Source organism: Eretmochelys imbricata, chromosome 17 (genome assembly GCF_965152235.1).
Source record: "Eretmochelys imbricata isolate rEreImb1 chromosome 17, rEreImb1.hap1, whole genome shotgun sequence".
Lineage (NCBI taxonomy): Eukaryota > Metazoa > Chordata > Testudines > Cheloniidae > Eretmochelys > Eretmochelys imbricata.
In genome coordinates, this window is record NC_135588.1 from 1022570 (window position 1) to 1042873 (window position 20304).

The window sequence follows — 20304 nt, forward strand, 5'->3', positions numbered from 1 at the left end:
CTTCTAATGGAGGAAGCCAAGAGAGGGTTAGCCCAAGGTCTCTCCCCACAAGTGGGGTTCATTCACTTCCCCACAGACACATTTACATCACCAAGGACAGGGAAAAACAAAGCGTTAGCTTACTTTTTGCTGTCTCAGAACGCAGGCCGAATGTAGCTGCCAGCATGAGCGCAGCCCAGCCAGGGGATGGAGCGGACACAGCTCATGTGCATGGACAAGGGTACCCAGGGGCCAAACGAACCTCCATGACAAGGGCTAGGGCTGGACCTGTGCAATCACAGCAACAGCTGGGGCTACTGCTTCCAGAGGCCAATGCCCCGAACATTAAGTGCGGCAGAAATAGGCAGCTCTTGCTAACAACTCTGTGTGGTAAGCACAGCCCAACACTCACTGAGTTCCCCCTGGACAGGACCAAAGCTGTGAAGTGCTTTCACATAAGCCACCATCTTCACAGGGGGAGCAGGCTGCCTGGTGATTCATGCAAGTATAATGACCCCATGTTCCAAGCGTGTGGAGGTGGCCATTTCCTGAGTAATACCAGCTTGTTTAAACACTCACATTCAAACTCCACAGCTGCACAACAAACCCAGAGAGTGCAGTGTGAGAAACCCTGCAGTGTGCTCCCGAGTCACAGGACAGATGGCAAACCACTTGGGCCTTTCTGCTCCTGGGGTGAGCAGAGCTCAAAGAGGCCGAACGCAGTAGGCAAGCAAGCCCCAGAGAAGGCAGCCAGAGGAAACCAGCCCAAATCAGGAGGCTGAGACAGCTCAATCCAAGAGGGCACCAGGCTCTCCACATCTGTGCATCAAAGTCCCACCAGGATTCCTCCTTGCCTCCAAGCCCCATTTTCACCCAGGGGAAACCAGAATAAAAGTAATTTCTCTGTAGGCATGTGAAGTATGAGCTCCTCCTAAGAGCCACTCACAAACCCTGCCCCTAATTGCAGGGCCGCAGCCACTGAGAGGGCACCGAAGGGCCCTTGCAGTCACAGAAGGGACGTCCCCTTCACCTGGGCTCTCTCAAGCGGACAGCTACAGCAGGTAACTTGTGGAGACGTAGAGCATCTGGAAAGGGCATAAACTCCTGAAGGTCTCAGAGCTAGATTCACAGGTGTTAAGGCCAGCAGGGCCTGTTCTCACCATCTAGTCTGGCCTCCGGCGTGTCCCAGGCTAGAGAATCCCCCACATCAAACCCTGCACAAGCCCCAACTAGAGCCACCCTCACAACTTTAAGGCCAGAAGGGACCATCCTGATCATCTCATCCGACCTGCACACTGCAGGCCACAGAGTCTCGCCCACCCCGTAACAGACCCATTAGAAAGATGCTCTGAGATGAAGAACTTACCTCACAGTTCTGGGGTGGAGCCCTTGGCCCTTCCCTCAACTCTGTCAGTCAGAAAATCCAACAGGAGCCTCTCAACTCTCTCCCCAGGACCCAGCTCCCAGTGGGGAGAAATGACCCTGGAGCTCCCGAGGGGCACGTCGTGAAGCTGCAGAGAGCCCATCTGGGATCAGACAATCCCCTCTAGACTCAGCCTCTTCCCACTGACAGCAGCACCTTCTCCATCCCACACGACTCCCTGGCCTCTTGCACCTTTCCCATCTCACCCCTTTCACCTTTTTTAACCACCCCTTACCCAGAGACCGCCGCTCACCCCCAGCTCTTATCTCCCCATTCCCAGCAACGACACATGGAGCTATGTGCTGCTATCTGCTCCATGCAGCCAACGGCTTCCTCCACGTTTGCCTCCATCTCGGGGCAGCTACCGACACTGTAAATCATTCCAGCCACGTGGACCTGCCTCCACACCTACAGGGCACCTCTCCAAGAGGCTCCTGCTCTTCCCGAGCTAATGGTACAGGGGCTGCTCCACGACCCCTCCCCCAGGAACCCTATGGGGCTCAAATGCTTGATCTTTGGCTCTTCTCTAGCTTGACTCTACCTTCCTTCTTCCCAGCCACTGACCCTGCTGATGTGACGGCCCTTCTTTGGACAGCTTGATAGGGACCGTTCCAGGATGAACATTCACTAAAGGAGACAAGACCTAAGAAAGGGACTTTCAATTCAGCCCTTAGCAATCCCTACCAGTGTCTCAGTACCTGTATTCACGGGTTGGGCTGGGGCTGTACCCCTCAGTGGGAGCTGACACTGCTCAGCAGGCCCTGTGTGATGAGGGCAGCCTGAAAGGCTCTTCCATGCTCCTATAAAGTAGGCTCTAGAATTTTTTCAAAGCATTTGGGTTTAATTTAATAGTTGGTTAAAATGCACCACTTTAAATGGCTGCATGCAGCCTATAGCAAGCTCAGAGGCCCCAATTCCCAGCCTAGCAGGAAAGCAGATTCCCACTGGCCACCCCTGCAACACACTGAATAGTCAGGGGCTTCTCTACTTAATGGCACATTCCTGACGGTGCAATGAGAAGCAGCGAGCAGATCTCTGAGATCACATGGGAATTTGTGCTCTTCCCTGCCCACCGGTGTCAACTTCCTCAGCCACTGCCTCAAAGGCAGGAGCAGCTTCCTGCCCTGCAGCCCTGGCTCCCCCACCTCCCCTTTGCTCCAGTGTCTGCAGCTTCAGCCTCACACCGAAACTCTCCGCCTTGGCCTGCGAATCTGTCTCTTGCCATCAGCGTGTGCATAAGGAACATCTCTGCCTCGTCAACTCTCACTCTCTCTTTTCCTTTGCCTGTGTCTCGTCCACCCCTCCCCCCCCCAGCTACTCTCCATGAGGAACTTGGGGGGCAGTTTAGGAGAAAGATGTTATGTACGAGGAAGTTGTGTTGTGGTGTTATTGCCTTTCACAGCTGGGTCACACAATCTGCTCTTTGGTACGCTGTGTGTGGAGGGGAACGTACCCGGTATTCAGAGACACACCCTCTTTCCAGCCCGCGTGTGAGTCACACTCTTCACTCACCAAACCCCTCTAGACAAGGAAGCCACCACACTAATACTTTGCTGCTCTCTAGAATCCAAGCAGAGATGCCCAAGATGCGGTCGTGCCATCAACAGGAAGCCCTGCTAGTACCCAGGAACTGTGCCACAGCATGGCAACCATGGAAGGCACCTCCCCTAGAGAGGTGAAGGAGAAGGAATGTCACCCATGCCCCCCCACTCACACACACACACAGTTCCAAAGAGGGCTATACATTGCCTGTATCTTCCCCACAACCTCTGTGGTCCAACACCAGTCAGACTGTTATGGGTGGGGGTCAGCTCAAAGCAGCCTAGAATCAAGAGTACGGATCTTGGGAAGGGTGCAGCCCACCATTCGCATCACACAGGGGCCCTGAGCCCGTTTGGATGTGGAGAGGACACCCTCTGAATGCTGGGGTTCATGCTCTACGCATGTTCCCAAGCACTTGTCAGGGAGAGGACACCCCTGAGATGCTGCTCTCTGAGTCCCCAGTGCCATGTGCTGGAGCGGAGCGCAGCATTTACCTCTCACACCTTTTCCTGCATCTCTGTCCAACAGGGAAAGCAGCAAGCTGAGGAATTTGGTGTTTTTTATTGTAAGGACTCAAATCCAGCAGTGTGATAAATGCATCTGAGCTACAATTAGGAAGATATATAGCATCAGAATGCGAAGGTCTGGGCAGCGTGGTGAAACGCGGGCTCTCCAGAGCCCCAGCTATGTTTCCCATTATGTAACCCTGGTCATGGGCAGACAGCCAGACTCCAAATGAAAAAGAGACTCTGGCTTGGCACTGGTTCTATTTTCCTATCCTCATTCGGGGTCAGTGCAGTGTCATACAGCTGCAGAGAAAACTCCAGGGATTAAACCTGGGAAAGACTCCAAGACCAGGACCCGGGTTCAAGTACCAGCTGAAAGCAATAAACCAACTGCCACAGCTGGGCTGAGTTTAGACGTTCTCAAAGTCCCCTGACTCTGTCATTTGTGGAGAACTAGGAATCACGAATGTGGAGAATACAGCATGAGCGGAGGCCTTGGGATGGGCAGGCCCACCGGCCTAGGCCCCAGACTCTGCAATGAGCCTTGACAAGCCTCCTCAATAGCCCAGGCCCCGGGATGAGCTAGGATGGGCTGCTGTGTTGCTGCTGATACTGCGTCTGGCCCCCGGATGAGCCACTGTGCCGGTGCTGGGCCTGGCCTTGACCCCGGCCCCGGGATGAGCCACTGTGCTGGTGTTGGGCCTGGCCTTGGCCCCAGGATGAGCCATGGTGCCGGGCCTGGCCTTGGCCCCGGGATGAGCCATGGTGCCGGGCCTGGCCTTGGCCCCGGGATGAGCCATGGTGCCGGGCCTGGCCTTGGCCCCGGGATGAGCCATGGTGCCGGGCCTGGCCTTGGCCCCGGGATGAGCCATGGTGCCAGTGCTGGGCCTGCCTTGGCCCCGGGATGAGCCATGGTGCCAGTGCTGGGCCTGGCCTTGGCCCCGGGATGAGCCATGGTGCCGGTGCTGGGCCTGGCCTTGGCCCCGGGATGAGCCATGGTGCCGGGCCTGGCCTTGGCCCCGGGATGAGCCATGGTGCTGGTGCCGGGCCTGGCCCCAGGATGAGCTGCTGTGTCACCACTGGCCCCAGCTCCAGCCCTGGGCTGAGGCGTTGTGCTGGAGCTGGGCTTTCTGGAGACCCGGTGAGATTTCTAGAGACACAGAGATGCACTGGATCCCCACAGCATGCTCCCACGTTTCAATTTCGATTCAGTCCCTTTGCTCTGCTCCAGTCCCCAGAGGTGGCACTCAAGGGAATGGCGAAGTAGCGCTAGAAGGGCTGCTCCCAGCTATTCCAACCCAGCCTCTCAGGACAAGGCCTGGAAGGGAATGTGGAGGGAGCAGAGTATGTCATGGATGGAGAACTCACAGCTGTAGGGCGCATGGAGTTGGGAACATTGCACCTCCTCATCGCCCAGCCTCAGAGTCAAGCTCGGCCCTTAGCATTTACACTTTCTCTCCCTCTCCAAGGTCACCTACCCGTGGGTCCCAGGCCTGGCCCAAGGCATTCCCTTATGCTCTGGCCCATGATTTACTTTTAGAACATCTTCAAATAGTTCCTGTCAAGGCCCCTGGACTTGATGGCTCTCCAGGTTAGTAAATAGCCCCAGAACCAGAGTGCAGGCCTGCGTCAGTACAAAGCAGGAATGCTAAGCCAGTCATCACGACTCCTGTCCACCCTACACGGGAGACATGCTGAGACTGGGGAAGTGAAGGGAGAAGGTCACCTTGCAGGGCTGAGCTGGTTCTCCTGCCACCTCTTCTCTTCTTGCCTGGAGAGGCACATGTCCAGCAGGGGGCTCCATTTCTAGCGGTCATGGCCTCCATCACACAGAGGTACACAAGAGTGGTGGGAAACAGGCAAAGAACTGTTGTGCTAAAAGAACATCTTGGTACACCCCAAAAAAAACCAGAGACATGCCATGTAAACTACAGCTCACCATATCTGAGGGGGTCTGTCAGAGAGTGGGCAATGGGGAAGAACAGGCTCTAGCCATTGTAGGGAAAGGATCTGAACAGTGGGAGGAGGGGTAGGCCCAGGCACTGCATGAAGAGAGCAAGGCAGGGAAGTGGCTGGGCCTACTGAGCCTTCACCAAATGGTGAAGCTCGTTGACTTCCCAACTCTGGAGCTCTGAGCAGAGCAGCTGCTCGAAGTACATTATGACCCACACCCAGCTACCTCCTATCACCCGGGACCTGCATCTCCAGCTGCTCCTTGGCACTTGATGGAACCATGGGCCACAGTCTCTGATAGGGGCTGGGTTGTAACCCTCACCTTCTCCCTTCTTGATGGGAAAGGGGGAGCTTGCACGTGCTCCTAACCCTGTCAGGGGGCCAGACTGGCTCCCAGCAGCCGGAGGCAGCTGAGGCAGATCTCAGTGTGCACCCCGAACAAGGGAGGAGGTGGCTCCTCCCTGGAACATGCTGAGCGCTGGCTGCATGAACCCAATCAGAAATTCCATCTCGAGGCAAGCCCGTTGCTGATGGCTCAGCAGCTCCCTGCATAGGCAGCGCAAAGGGAGCTCCGGATTGGTGCAAGCGTGCTCACATGACAGCTCCGAGTTTGAGTTCCTGCCCAAAGATGGGCAACAGTTCACATGAGCAGGCAACGGTCCCACATCGAGCAGCCGACAAACAGAAAACAGACTCCATCTCCACAAAATGAGGCCCAGCACTTCCTGTGTGAGATTTCCATTTCCTCAGCCAAATGAAAAAGAACTGGAGTGGAGGCAATAAAACAGGAGAGCGGGACTGGACCTGACGCATTGGAGCAGGGACCCATTAATGGTTAAGCCACTTTGCTGGATTACTCTTAATGCGCCTTCCCATCACCCTGGGTTCTGGCTCCTTTGGATTAACAGTAAGACGTGATTTCAGGCTCTGGATCCAGAGTACCGGAGGCAGATGGAAAATCCTGCGGGAAAGCAGTCACGGAGCATGCTCAGATGCTGCTTCGCACACTCCATACTTGGCCCCTTCTCATGATTTTCTGTCCAAAAATATGCAAATTGCCTAGTCCGCATTACGGACTAATGGTCTGGAATCAGCCAGCTTAGCAAATTAACCCTTTGTGACTGGCTGGGCCAGAGGAAATTGCGTTCAAACCAGGAGAAAGGGGTTCCAAGCACAGCGAGCTGCTCAAGGCCTGGCCCAGGCTGCCTGGGGTTTGTCCAGCTCCTTCTCACAGGTGAAGAGAATACAAGCAGCGAGCTGGGAGCGGATTCCACTCTCACAGACAAACAGCTGGCTGGCTGGCAAAGGCCCCGGGGAGATGCACCCCAGGAAATGGAGAGAGATCCCATGTGTAAGCTAGAAATCTGGCCCATCCTTCCCTGACACACTAGGGAACGAAGGGGAGCTATTCACAAGGGTTAATGCTGTGCCCTTGGGATGCCTGCCACCACCCTGGACTACATACACCCCACTTCCAGCCTGCAGCTCTCACTGCTAGGGAAGATCCCTCTGTCACTAACCCCTTTCTCCACGCACAGGGCAGTGAGCGATACCCTCTGCTCAGGCAGTGGTGCTGGGAGACAGAGCGGACCACCTCCGTGAGGGGCAGAAAAGGAACAAGGGGCACCGGCAAGGAGCCCACAGAGGTGGGCCCGCGCTGGAAGAGCAGGAAGAGCTCACATACTGTTTGGGCAGCTCGAGGGAGGTGGGAGGGGGGTTCCAGGTGTCCGAATGGCCGAGCATCCAGTCCGACCAGACTTTCACGCTGGGGAGGAGCTCCTTCAGATCCTGGGGCAAGGCGGAGACCTTGATATCATCCTCCTCGGCCTGCTCTGCTTCCTGGGGCCAAGCTGCAGAGACAAAAAAGAAAAGCTGGGCCAGGCCCACTGCAGTCCCCCATTCCTGAGGAAGACTGGCTGGATCCCTCCCTCTTGGGGGTGTGTGTGCACGCAAAGGCCACTGAGTACCTCACTCTGGAGGTGCACAGAGAGTGCTTCATCCCCACTCACACCCCCGGCGCAGCGACAGGCCCAAGGGAAGGATGGGATACAGCATCACCCCATTTTACAGAGTGGTCGTGACCTGCTCAAGCCCACGCAGCATGTCAATGGCAGAGCCAGGAACAGAACCCAGGAATCCTGACTTCCAGGAGTTGTCTGGAGGCACCAGAAAGCCTGTCATGTAGCAGGATGGATGAAAAGGCTAAGGGTCGTGGTGTCTCACCCCCAATATACATCGTGGGCTCTCCAGCTCGGGCAGCCCCACACTGAAGTCCTGGAACTGCCTGGAGTCAAAGGGAGAAAGAGCCCAGGGATGGAGGAGGGAGGAATTGTCTGAAAACTAGGACAAAACCCAGAGGCCTCAAGAGACAAGAGGTGGTGTGTGATGGAGCAGGCAGTGAGCCAGCCTGGGAAGCAGGGCTGGGCTAGGGCAGGGAGTACATGAGCTAGCGTGACACAGGAATCAACTGCAGCATCGTGTTGTTAGGCAGGCTACCAGCACTACCCAGCACTGTGCAGATAGCTCCCATACCTCCGACAGACGCCTTCAGTAAGCTGGTGCAGCGCCTCACCAGCAGGGCAAACATGCAGAGTCCCAGGGCCGTGGCCTGTTCCTGGAGCACTGAACGACAGTCCTCCGAGAGGCACTCTGAGGAGACAAGCAGAGAACATCAGCTTATGGTGGGGACAGCAGGCCAGAAACGCTCGGGTGCCCCTCATCCTGAACCCACTCTGAGAGACAAGGAAAACTCCTGCCCTCCTTGCCCTAGTGCATGGGCTGGGGGAGACTGCAGGGGGAAAGCCAAGCACCCAGCATGCTCCTTTCCCCCAAGCCAGCTACCCCTAGTAGGAGAGGACGAATCAGCATGGTTCCAAACAGGGACATGGCAAGGCAGAGACTCCCCCAAGCTCCTGGCAACCACTGCCCATTGGGTGCCACAAAGCATGCAGAAACCCTGCCTGCGGAGCCAGCACTCAGGGCTCAGAAGCTCCCACTCAGACTTCCTAATTCCTCCTGAATGAGGGGAGAATTCCAAAGTGCTAAAATGATAATTAGCTGCATGTTAAATCTCCATCCCGGCTGGCACGTTCACCTCAGAGCTGAGGACAGGGCTCCTCCCAGTAGTTCACAAGTCACACAACAGCTCCGTCAAGAGGGCTTAAATGAAGCTGTTACTCAAGTAGATGCCACATGACCACAACTCTTCCCAACAGAGCTGCCTCAGGGCAGAGAAAATCCCATCAGTGCATCTACACCCAGTCAGAACCCATTTCTGAGGCTGTGAGAGCGGCAGGGAGCTGGCCAGGCATGGGTTACACTTGGCAGGGCAAGGCAGATGCTGTCCCACTCTCCAATCTAGTCAGTCATGGCAGGTGGCAGCTAGGGAACAGGCATTTTAGCATTTCATTACTGGCAACCTGAGCCCTCAAAATTATTTCTCTGCCCTTTTTGGTGGCTTCACCCCCGTGCGCCAGTCCCCACTGAGAAAGTGTAAAGAGGGCACATACCATGAAGCTGTCTGGTCAGGGGTCAGACTCAGCAGCAGGGGAGGTGAAGGCCCTGTCCAGAGGGAGAGGGGAGGAGGATGGTGAAGGCCATTTTAATCTTTCCACATGGCTCCATGCTTAAGGCCAGGCCAATCATGCTGCAATAGCCCCACTGCCTTAGCACACTGCTGGCTCACTCAGTCCTAGCTGCAGAGCCCACCTGCCTCTCAGCGCACCAAGGAAGAAGTGTGATGCAAAGCACCATGGAAGAACCTGGCACAAGCCAGGCAACGCTTGTGTTACAGCTAATGCAAACATCCAACCCAGAGATACCAGGCGGTGCTCATGCCAGCCGTATCAGCCACAGCAGAGGGGACCAGTGACTAAGAGACTCCTCTCCCCATCTGCCCTCTGAACACAGACATGTTCTCCATGACTGACTGACTGACTAACTAAAAATCCATAATAATGCATCAGAAAAAGAGAAGGGACATTAAGCTGAACCTCCAAAGCCATGGCAGGCTGCGGATCTCAGCTAGGCACAAGAGCCCTAACCCACAGACACACAGACCCCATTCCTGCAGGGATCATGGAAAGGCCTGGGCTCGGGAGGGCGCAGACTCTGTGGATTTTCAGAGGAGATAAAATTATTTCAAAGAGGTGGGAAGGGGGTAAGAAAAATCAAGAAAATGAGGAAAATTGAGAGGAAGGCCTGAAACCTTGATTTTGCCACATCTCATGTTCTAAGTAGATGCAAACGAGTTTAGTACCTGGATGGGAGACCACCATTCAGTGGAGGTTGGCAGTTCAGTAGGGGGCGCTCTTATCTGCGAGGCTGTGCTGAACCTTGCCCCAGTGTGACAGCAGGGGGTGCCAGCTTTTTCTGAGGATGTGACCACTCTGGGACATTAATGCTCACTCTCATGAAACCTTTCCCACAGTAAGAGTGAGAGCCCCAATGTCCTGGCCATAGTCCAGTTCAAGAAACTACATTCAGCTTCCCTGGAATTCATCCCCCATGTTTAATTAGATACTAGATTTTCCTTCACTTCCTGTCCTAAGTTGTCCATCCAGGAGATGGCTGCATCTAAGTGGTGGGTGAGCCCCCTGTGTGTACAGCCCCAAAAGCACTTCGGGATCCTCCCAGATGGAGGATGGAAGGCACTACATAAACCTAAGAGATTAATATATTAAAGACAAAGGAAATGACCCTTTGAAAAGCTCTGGGCATTCCAACACAGCCCTCAAGATGACATTTCTGGAACAATGCCCTAGGGGCTCTGGGCAGTTGTCTCCCGAGTCTGATTTACACTCACACCCCATGCTCCCCACCTGGAACCACACTAACTCATCATCTAATGCAAGTCCAGCTCTTACACCACCCTGAGAACAAGCACTGGGCTAGCCAAGGCTGGCCTTCACAGTGCATGAGATTCTCTGCAAATGCCAGAAGGCTGCAGTGGGTAGGATTATAACCCTAGCGCCCAGGCACACCACCAAAGACAAGCAGCTGTCCTCCCACTGCCCCCCAAAGAAAACACCAACCAATCCTGCTTCCTGTGAATGCACCAGTGCTGGGGGGGGGGAAGGAATCCCCAAAATTGGTATGACCATCCCACATCTTGACAGATGAAAGGAGACGCAGCAGAGCCAGTCTGTCAGTGGTGCTTAGCAATGGTATGGGAAAAGAGCCCGATGCGTGAGCAGCAGACCTTCCCACAGTGGCTACAGGTCCACTCACCAGAAGGAGGTTGGAGCACACTCTGCTTCCTGGCTTGCCTGCGGGCCTCAGCTTGGGCTCTCCGATAGCTCTCTGCGGTGAATGTATCAGCCTTGACCTGGCTTCTCCAGACTGAGTGGTTGTGGACAGGGTTCTCTCAGTTGCCAGGGGGAATTCTGAATTTCCTGAGCGCTTGCTTGACCGTGTCGCTGTAGTGGCGCTTTGGTCTTCCTCTGCGATGTGGGCGGTTCTTGAGTTGACCAGAGAGCACAGCCTTCGGCAGACGATCTTGAGGCATGCACTCCATGTGTCCCAGCCAGCGAAGCCTGTGAGCATCCAGTATAGTCTGCAGGCTGGAGCTCTCAATGATCTCATTGTTAGTGATCCATTGGTCCCAAGTAACTCCAAGAATCTTTTCTGAGACAGCAGAGGTGGAAGCTGATCAATCTCCGCTCCTGCTTGGAGTACGTGACCCAGCTTTCACAGCCGTAGAGGGCGGCATGGATGACACAAGCCTGATAAACAGACACCTTTGTGTTCATGGTTAGCAACTTGTTGTTCCAAACACGTGAGGTAAGTTTGCCAAAAGTGACAGAAGCTTTCCCAATTCTAGCATCAAGTTCCCTATCGAGGTTAAGTGAGCTGGTGAGAACGGAGCTGAGATAGCAGAAGTGATCCATGTTATCCAGAACTTCATTACTGACATAGATTTTAGGTGGAATATTGGTTCCTTGTGACATGACAACTGTTTTCTTGATACCGATTATCATGCCAAACTTGGTGTATGCATCAGACAACTTGTTCTTTATGACCTGCAGTTCATCACGTGAATGACAGATGAACGTGGTGTCATCTGCGAAACGCAGATCCTGAACAGTAAGCTTGACAATATGCCTTCTACTCTGAAATTGTCTGATGTTAAACAAGCTGTCGTCCATCCTCCATTCAACTGGTATGCCAGATAGATCATTTCCAAATGTGTACTTAAGAAGAATAGAGAAGACGACGCCAAAGCTGGTGGGTGCGAAGATGCAGCCTTGCTTCATACCAGTATCAATACTAAACTCGGATGCTGTTTCATTTTCACACTGGATGGTCGCCTTCATTCCCTCGTGGAGCTCCTTGAATAGGGACAGCACCTTTTGTGGACAGCCAATTTTCAACCGGATCTTATAGATGCCATTCCTGCTAACTGAGCCAAAGGCCTTTCGTAGGTCAATGAAGCTACATCGAGAGGTGCCTGTTGTTCACAGCTTTTTTCTGGCACCAAGAGCAATGTGAAGGACGTCAGGCGTGGAGCACCCAGCTCTGAACCTACACTGGCTCTCAGGGCAGACTCTCTCAGCAAGGACTAGGGAGACTTTTCAGCAGGACCCTTGCAAGCACCTGGCCGACCACACTGAGCAGAGATGTCCCTCAATACTTGTTGCTGTCTGCTCTGTTGCCTTTATTTTGAGATATAGTAATTATCTTTGCATCTTTCAGATCCTGGGGTATGTGGCTTTCTTCCCAACAGGCGCAGATAAGTGCTTAATTGTCCTCCCCCCTGAAAATGCACCACAATAAAATACATGTTGTGGCGAAGTGGGAAGTTTCTCTAACATTTTTATGAAGCCTGTTTGTGTCTCAGTTTTCCTCTGTACTTTGCATTGTTACCCAGTGGAGGGAAAAGCATTAAATCTGCTCTTGGGGCAGCACAGGACATCAGGTGTGGGTGGCGCCTTGCTATCTGGGCCACAGCGAGTAGGGTCGTTAAGGAACTGGCTGGAACCTGCTGAAAGCAACCCATGTCAATGCAGAATCCCAAAGAGACAATGGAAAAGCTCCAACGACCAAACACGGATATCTAGGAAACAACCACCAAGGGCAGGAAGATTTTCTGCCCACCTTTCAGCAGGGAAGCTGAGCACAGACCCCAGCTTGAGAACAAAGGACTTAGCCGTGACCAGCATGGGCTAAACTTAGGGGTGGGCTTCTGGAGGAAGCTGGCTGCTCTCTCCTGGGACTCACTAAGGAGGTCAGAGAGAGACCAAGCCTGAAATGGAGTTCATGACAGTTTGGCTGGTGACTTGTGCTGGCTTCACCAGAATGGACCACGTTTTAACCTTCATTTCTCTCTGCTAACCTGAGGCCTTCCAATGCTGTGTTCCAGCCACTGTGTTCTGAAAACGCTGTTTGAGTGTCACAGAAAATACAGACCCGGGGAGCATTAGTCCCTGCAGTGTGGACAGGTCTCCTGCCAGAGGTCTGTCTCAGCCGGACTCACTGGGCAGAGCTCCTGGCCTGCAGCAGACAGCTCAGTCCAGAAGGCGGTGAGGCTGCATGGGCTATCCTGAAGAATGATTGGGACTCCTTGAGAGTCTGCCCCACTGAAGGTGGTTTACAAACTGGGTTGTACACAGATCCTGTGGATCTGTGACACATGGATATGTTGACAACACAGATATGCTGGGAACTAAATGGTAACATTAGAAAGCCCGGAGTTAGCCCCAGAGAAGCAGCTCTGGCCATGTCCAGCTTCACACCAAGGCTTCAGCCACTCTCGGCTCCCCAGGCTGCATGTTTTGGGCTCTGGCTCCACTGGGTGAGGAGCAGTAATTCCCCCATGAGACGGGGAAGAGGAAAAGCAGATGGAGAGAAGGGAATGTGCAGCATGAGCCATTCCAGGTGAGCAGTATGGCCCTCCCTGCCCCAGCTCACTCCAGCCTAGCACAGCAGGCTGGGCTCTGTCAGGAACCAGGCACACGGACTAATGCCTGATACACATGGAGCCATGGGGCTGCCTGCCTGGAGCTGAGCCCTGGTGCAGGTTACAAAGTGGCTCATGGTGCCGTCATAAGGATGAATCGGGGAGCATTACACACATGAATTGAAGGGTTGTTTCCCCTTCACTTCCAGCTCAGCTACAATTGGCCTTGTCTTCTCAGCATGACAAGTAAACAAGACCCATGTGGCTCTGAGAATTCATGCACTGGAGCTCCTAAGCAGGCCAAGAAGAGGAGCTCCGCACCTCCCCCAGCCCCAGAGCAATCCAGCCAGCCCAGCTCTGCAGGGAGAGGGGGATATTCAGGGGAGGTCAGGGTGTGTGGGGCTGCTCAAGAACCCTGCCCTTACATCAACACCCCTGTTCCCCAGTGTCACAGCCCTAGGGATTTGATTCTAGAACAAAGAGGAAGCTCTGAAAATCAAGGGAAACTTTCTGCTCAGACACTTTGATCCTTTTCTTCGGGATAGGGGAAGTCACAATGGGGACCTGCAGCTGCATAGCAAAGATGCCATGGCTGCATGCCACAGGGGCTTGTGGGGGACACATCTCAAACAAAGGAGCCTAGCATGCAGTGGAAGATGGACAGAGTAAGTGAGCAAGTGAAGAGCGGAGCAGACGCACAGTGCCCAGGAAGTGGAGGTTAATTAGGTAGAAGTTTGTAGAGTTCTTTGAAGCTGCAAAGTGCTGGGTGAGTGCTGAGTGTTAAGAAACCTCCTCTGCACCTCCCCAGCATGGCCCCACACATCCAGCACAATGTGGTTGACTGCCTTGGCTGAGAGAAAACTCTCTTTAGAGAAAGTGTTGCTGAAACGGATGTGCTGGGCTCTGCAGCCCACTGAGCTCGGGAGTCTCTCGGAGCTGCATATTGGGCACTGCAGCTGTGACACACAGTACACCAAGATTTAACTCCCTGGAGGTAGAGACTTTCCTTCCTTGGGGCACAGGTAGAAATAAGGGGACCCCACTGCCTTGCTGTTCCTCACCTTTTCTAGCTGGTTCCCAACAGTCAGAATGGCACTAGTATACGCCAAGGTGGGCTACCACCAGCACAGGTACAAACCAAAGCACCTGACGTCCTGCCTGCTCCAGGATAAATCCTGTCAATGTCACAGATGCGGCTTCCCCTGAAACTCCTCCATGCCAAACTCCCACTAAAGCCAGACGTGCTGCCTAATAAGCAGGGGATGTTGCTTCCTACCCTTCAGGCATCACCAAATACTTTGTGCAGGGGATACTTCCAATTGTCAGTCACAGCATCCAACCAGCTGAAGCTTCCATTAGCTAAGGCTCCAATCTGTTCATCTTCTTTGCTCTAAATCCCAAATTAGGCTACACTTAGAAAAACCCACGTCCTCACAGGAGTAGCAAAGCAGTCTCTCACAGCATATTAACGTGGGTGGAAGTGTAGCCTCACCTGTATGGGATGGGGGAAGGATGCGCCCAAGAGGGGACCGACCAATCAACTCTGGAAAGTGGAAGGGGATCCACAGACAAAAGAATTGTCATTAGTCAAGTGTCCCAAAATGGTTAGAAACATGGCTCCCATGTGCCACCAACACCAAGCCAGGCCTGGGCTCCAATGCTCCTTCCAAAACCGGTGATGCCGAGGGAAATTAATGGGTACAAAGAGAAGGCAACTCTCAGCAGCAGCACATGGCCCAATCTCAAGAGCCTGGCCCCAAGCCCATGACTCACTCCATTCTCAGCCTCTGCATGTAAGCACACAGGGAAGAAAAACAGCTGACGCTGACCCTGCCTCCAGTTCTGATGAACACCTTTCAAAAGAACTGCAAGTACCTATGGGAGCCTGGCTTGCACCCCTCTGAGGACTCCCCCTGTACCACGCCTCGGGACTCTCGGCTGGACTGTGTGAGCTGAGCATTGATCCCTTATTACAGGTGGGGCTGTTAGCATCACTTTCAGGAATGCCCAGCTCTTCCCATTATAAAACGCTGTTCTCAGTTGCTTATATTTTTGCCGAACTCTCCTGTTTGGGCTGAAATTTTCCATGCTGGACATCTGCCTCAGGCTGCATTTTTTGTCAGTTCAGCCATTTCTGAGAACAAGGCTAGGGACAAATAACATTGTTTTGCCTCTAAAAATTCTTACAGCCTTTTCTTTGAACAGTTCCAGTGGCCCAGGCAGGGGGCCCCAGGCAGGAGCAGGGGGCAGTGGAGTAGTCAGGGATGAGCCTTTTGTCAACCCCATGAAAATCTGCCCAAATGTGGCTAAATTATGAGCCTCTGAAATAACACAGGTCGGACATGCTCAATAGAGACTTAGGTTTTGGCAGCTAAACTCTCCAAGATTCCATCCTCACTGAGCACGCTCAAGCCTCTCACAGCTCCTAATGCTGTGTGCCATCCTCATGGAGCGGCAGAGTATGCTCTACCCCAGGGAAAGATTGCTCTGGGCTGGGGTCCAGACACTGAACTGTAAGCAAGGAACCTGTTTCTCCTGTGCTCTCCATGACCCCCTGCAGGCATACAGGAGGAAGCTGTTTTAACTGAATGCAGAGGGAACAAAAGCTGGACGGGGGTGGGGTGGGTGGAGTAGATTGGGACAAGGAGGTTGAGGAGAGTGGGATTGGAGGAGGGGAGAAACTGTGATTAGGAGTTAGGGGGCTGGGACTGTCTGAGCAAGGAGCCTGGAAAAGGGATGCTAGAACTAGCTGGACAAGGAGACTGGGTCTGGGGGCAGGTAAGAGATATGGGGGGGTATGACTGGGAGCCAACTGGGTTGCACCGAGATTGGAGGAGGAACTGGGGAGAGGGAGGGAGACTGGGGACTGGCTGGACAAAGAGGCAAACTAGAAACCAGTGGGGGGAAGGAAGACACAGATCTGACAAGGAGCTTGTGTGCTGAGAGAGAACTGGGACCAGCTGGGCAAAGACACTGGGACAAAGACCCAGGGAGGGGGTGAGGTGGGAGAGAGCGCCCAGGAAAGGAGACAGGGACTGTGAACCAGGTGAGTGGGGGGAAGAAACAATTCAGATGAGGATCTGGAGGGGATTTAGATTGGCTAGACAAGGAGACTGGGACTAGGAGCAGAGGGGGTGGGGAGATTGGGATTAAGACAGCGATCTTGTCGGGGAGACAAGAACAGGCTGGGCAAAGAGCCTGGGACAGAGATGAGAAGCCTGAGTGGAGACTGGGACTGGGCAGGCAAAGGGAATGGGTGTGGGACAATAAGTAGAGAAGAGATAGGAATGGGACAGGACAAGAGTCAAGTTTGGGAGAACAGACAGAAGAGCTTGTGCCTAACAGAGCACACTCCCCTTCAGTGCCTGGAACAAAGTCCAAGATTACCAAATCTAACCACTCCTCTGCTGTCAGCAAACATCTGTGAAAGCCACTGGCAGAGTGTCTCTCTCACCTCCCTCTAGTGCTGGGCCACACAGAGGATGATAACCTACCACTGCGATCATTCACTCCATTAGCTCAAGTGGCAAAGGTCTGTGCCATGGATCAAAAGCTACCAACCCTGCTGATGAGCAGGTGGGTGTCGATGTGATGCCACGCGATGGAATGTGTTTTGTTTGCATTTTTTAAAAACCTAGGAAATTACACAAAAAGATACATTCAAAGATTATTTATGTTGCAACATCAAGCACTCAAAAGTTAGGAAAAGCCAGATTCACAGTTGCTTTTGCAAGCTTAATTCAGCCTCCTTCTGCCTATGGATTATGAAAGTTTTTAATTGCATGATCACGTACTACTTTTTACCCAGGACCTCTGCTTCCCTCAGTGCACAGCACGGCCTGCTCTGGGGCTGAACTGGGGCTGTGTAGTAAAGGAGGCTGTGGTCTGTAGGACATTTGTTACAGATGGCAGCAAGTGAGCAGTAAATGAGGAGGGGACTGCAGGAAGAGAAAAGATGCCTTATGGTTAAAGCACCTGAATGTCACCCTGGTGGGCAAGTCACTCGAACCAAACTTGTCACTGGTGGCCACTAATTGTGTGTTCCTCATTTTCTGGGTGCCCAACTTGAGACCGAGGGGTCTGATTTGCAAAGATACTGAGCACTCACAGCTGCAACTGAAACCATCAGAGTTGGGGTTAAGAACTCTGAAAAACCAGGTCCCTGGTGTCTCAAACTGGGTACCCAAAATTAGTGGAAACTTTTGACCTTAATCTGCATGCCTCAGCACGCTGTCTGTAAAATGGGAGAATACCATCCCTGCACCTCACAGGGGTGTTGTGAAGATAAATTATAGTCTGCGAAGCCCTCAGATAATGTAGTGATGAGTGTCATAGAAAAGCCCCTGCAGAAATTAATAATTCTGTATCCAAGGCAGAGTTTGAATAGAGGACAGTTTGAATCCAGGGGCACACACTGAACAATGAAGAAAAAACAAAATATGGAATAACTTATTAAGTGAACACCGTCCACTGAATGAGGCAGGGAGCCTGTGGAAAAATAGTATGTGATCATGTAATTAAAGACTTCACCATAATGTAGATGCACAAGAACAGTGAATTAAGGTTACGCAGGAAACATTAATTCTGGCATTATTCTAACTTTTGAATGCTTGACTTTGCAACCTTAGAAATCTTTTAACATAGTTTTGTGTGTAAGATTGAACTACACTGAGCTCCAGCAGGTCCTGCACACTCCACTCCTAGTCCCTCTCCTGCAGAAGGGTGGGAGAGAGCGGGAATTCTAAATCCAGTATCAACAGCATTATTCCCGTCCCACAAACCAGTTTCCTTTACAAAAGTTTGCAAAACTGACTCCATCAGACAGAACCAGCTGCAGCAGCGCCCCCTCTGAGCCACCTACCTGGACTCTCGGCTACACTCCATGCTTAGGGCTAAAAAGTTTGTTCTGGCTTCCCCGTCAGGCAGGATCCAGCCCAAGTTTTCCACAGCCATAAATCTACCTGGGTTTTTTTGAGGGGGGGACCTTGTGTAACTGGGAGAAATTTTTGTTTCTCTGAGAACATTATATTCATGGAAAACATAAACCAACTGTCGTCAAAGTCGCCTGAGCTCAGGAAATGGAGCGGCCGGGAGAAGGCTGCCATGTGGCCGGATGTTATGTATTTCTAATTAGTGCTATACATCTTTCAGCAGCGAGTGTCCTTCTGCTGGGAAACACAACGCGCTGCCCTTGTTATTGTAACTGTCAGAGAGTGCTTAAACAGATAATCTCCAGGAAAAGTGATAAACACGTCCCCTCTCCCACCAGGGTGTGCAGGACGGCACTGCCAGATCTCCACTAGGGCAATGCAGCCAGCCACAGGAAACGGGGATGGGAAGAGCAGGCAACGGAAGGAACAGCCACACACTGGGGAAGTTCACCACTGCTCCAGTGCCGGCCTCAGGAGGAAATCTTGCAGGGGATGATCAACGCAGAGGCACTATAGTGCACGGCTACCATGCTGCACTGCCAGTCTTCTCCAGCAGGCAGTGCTGCAGGGCGCACAGCAGGAGAGCAGGGTGTGAGAACTCTCAGCTGCTCCAGTCCCAGCCTGGAGCAGGCAACAGTGCAAAGAAGCCCTGATCACCCTGAAACCTGCAAGTGAGCAGCAACAGCGAACATGCTAATGATTCTGTTCTTGTCAATCTTAATCAACAGGCCCCTGAGTCTCTAGCGGATAAAATACGATTGGCTGACAAGTGTTAGCACAGACTCAAGAGGACCAGATCCCTTTGATTCAGGCTGCTGTAGGACAATAGTCAGACAGTCTCCAGGTGGGCCTCTCTGAGCTACCGCTCTGGTCGTAGGAGACCTTCCTGGGGGACGGATCCTGGGACAGGTGGCCTGTGGCTACCCTGGAACACAGAGAGCAGCAGTTATGTGCTTTGCTTGCAGGAAGCAGCAGCTGACACCACCTCTTCCAAGTGACACCGCCCAGGGACCAAGAGTGGAGACAAGCAAAGAGAGCAGGTCTCCTCATGCATTGCTGAGGAGATGACATAATGACTGGCCGGGGGGCTACGGAGGTAAAAGAGGTTTGAGAGGGCAGTTTTGCTCAATGAGTTGAGCCATGGGCCCTACAGCTGACGTGTCAACAGCTCAAGCAGCCGGTGGGGAAAGTGCAGACAAGACAACTGATTCACTCTGCTCCCAGCCAGCCACTGCCCTGCAGGGAAGGAGACAGTGGCTGGTCACCTCCAAGCTGACACCACCTGGGAGCGATTTGTTTGCTCTCTTATCACTCAGACACAAGAGCCTTTTCTTCATGAGTCACTCCCCAGTCAGACAAAGTGCTGGCACAACTCCTGAGCAGTCTTCCAGAATCTGTCTGTCTGCAGGAAGTGGGCAAGGAGAGGAGAGCACCACTGGGCTGACAGCTGATGCACTGGGCTCCCAACAGCAGCAGCTGGCGGCAGGAGAAGCTGGAGCCGGCGCACAAACCAGACAGAACACAAAGCAACAACAAAAAGGAGAGAGAGATTCATGGACACAGGGCATTTCCCTGCTGCCCCTTCCAACTCCTCCCCCACCCCGGTTTCCCCCGTGGATAATGTGAGTCATAGAGACTCACTACCCTGCCACAGAGAACGTGCGAGTCACAGCCCGCCACCCCCTTAAAGAACATGGGAATCTTCCTTACCAGCCTCCACCAATGCCCCCACCAATACGGTGGGAATCACGGGCACTCGCCCCTCCCCTCCTCGATTTACAAATTCACAATGCACCAGTGCAACTCTCCTGGGTGGAAACACCCTAATTTTGTATTGGCCACGGACCGTCCTACAGGGATCACTCTCAAGATGTGAGCTGCACACAGCACACACCAACTTCTTCAGTCACTACAGAACACCTGAGCTCTGACTTCAGTGCAGAGATGGCTGCATCTCCTTCTAGACGGAGTTCAGACTGTAAGAATAATACAGTACGAGAGGCTGGCTGCGGGGCACTCACAACTGCCCCAGTTCTAGTCTCCCAGTATGGGATGTGCAGAAGTCCTGACTGA

General features: G+C 53.1%; 1 protein-coding gene across 4 annotated transcripts in view; it reads right to left on the reverse strand.

Annotated features, from left to right (window-relative positions):
- SMG6 (SMG6 nonsense mediated mRNA decay factor) overlaps positions 1–20304 on the reverse strand; it is a 172803-nt gene that overhangs the window by 75023 nt on the left and 77476 nt on the right. For all 4 annotated transcript variants that reach the window (XR_013348254.1, XM_077836597.1, XM_077836596.1 and 1 more), the window contains exons 11-12: positions 7936–8052; positions 7088–7253 (exon numbers count right to left, since the gene is read on the reverse strand). Coding sequence is in view for 3 of the 4 variants with exons in the window: in XM_077836597.1 (XP_077692723.1) it covers positions 7088–7253; positions 7936–8052 (283 nt within the window). In the remaining variant the exon portion in view is untranslated. The remainder of the gene's footprint in view (positions 1–7087; positions 7254–7935; positions 8053–20304) is intronic.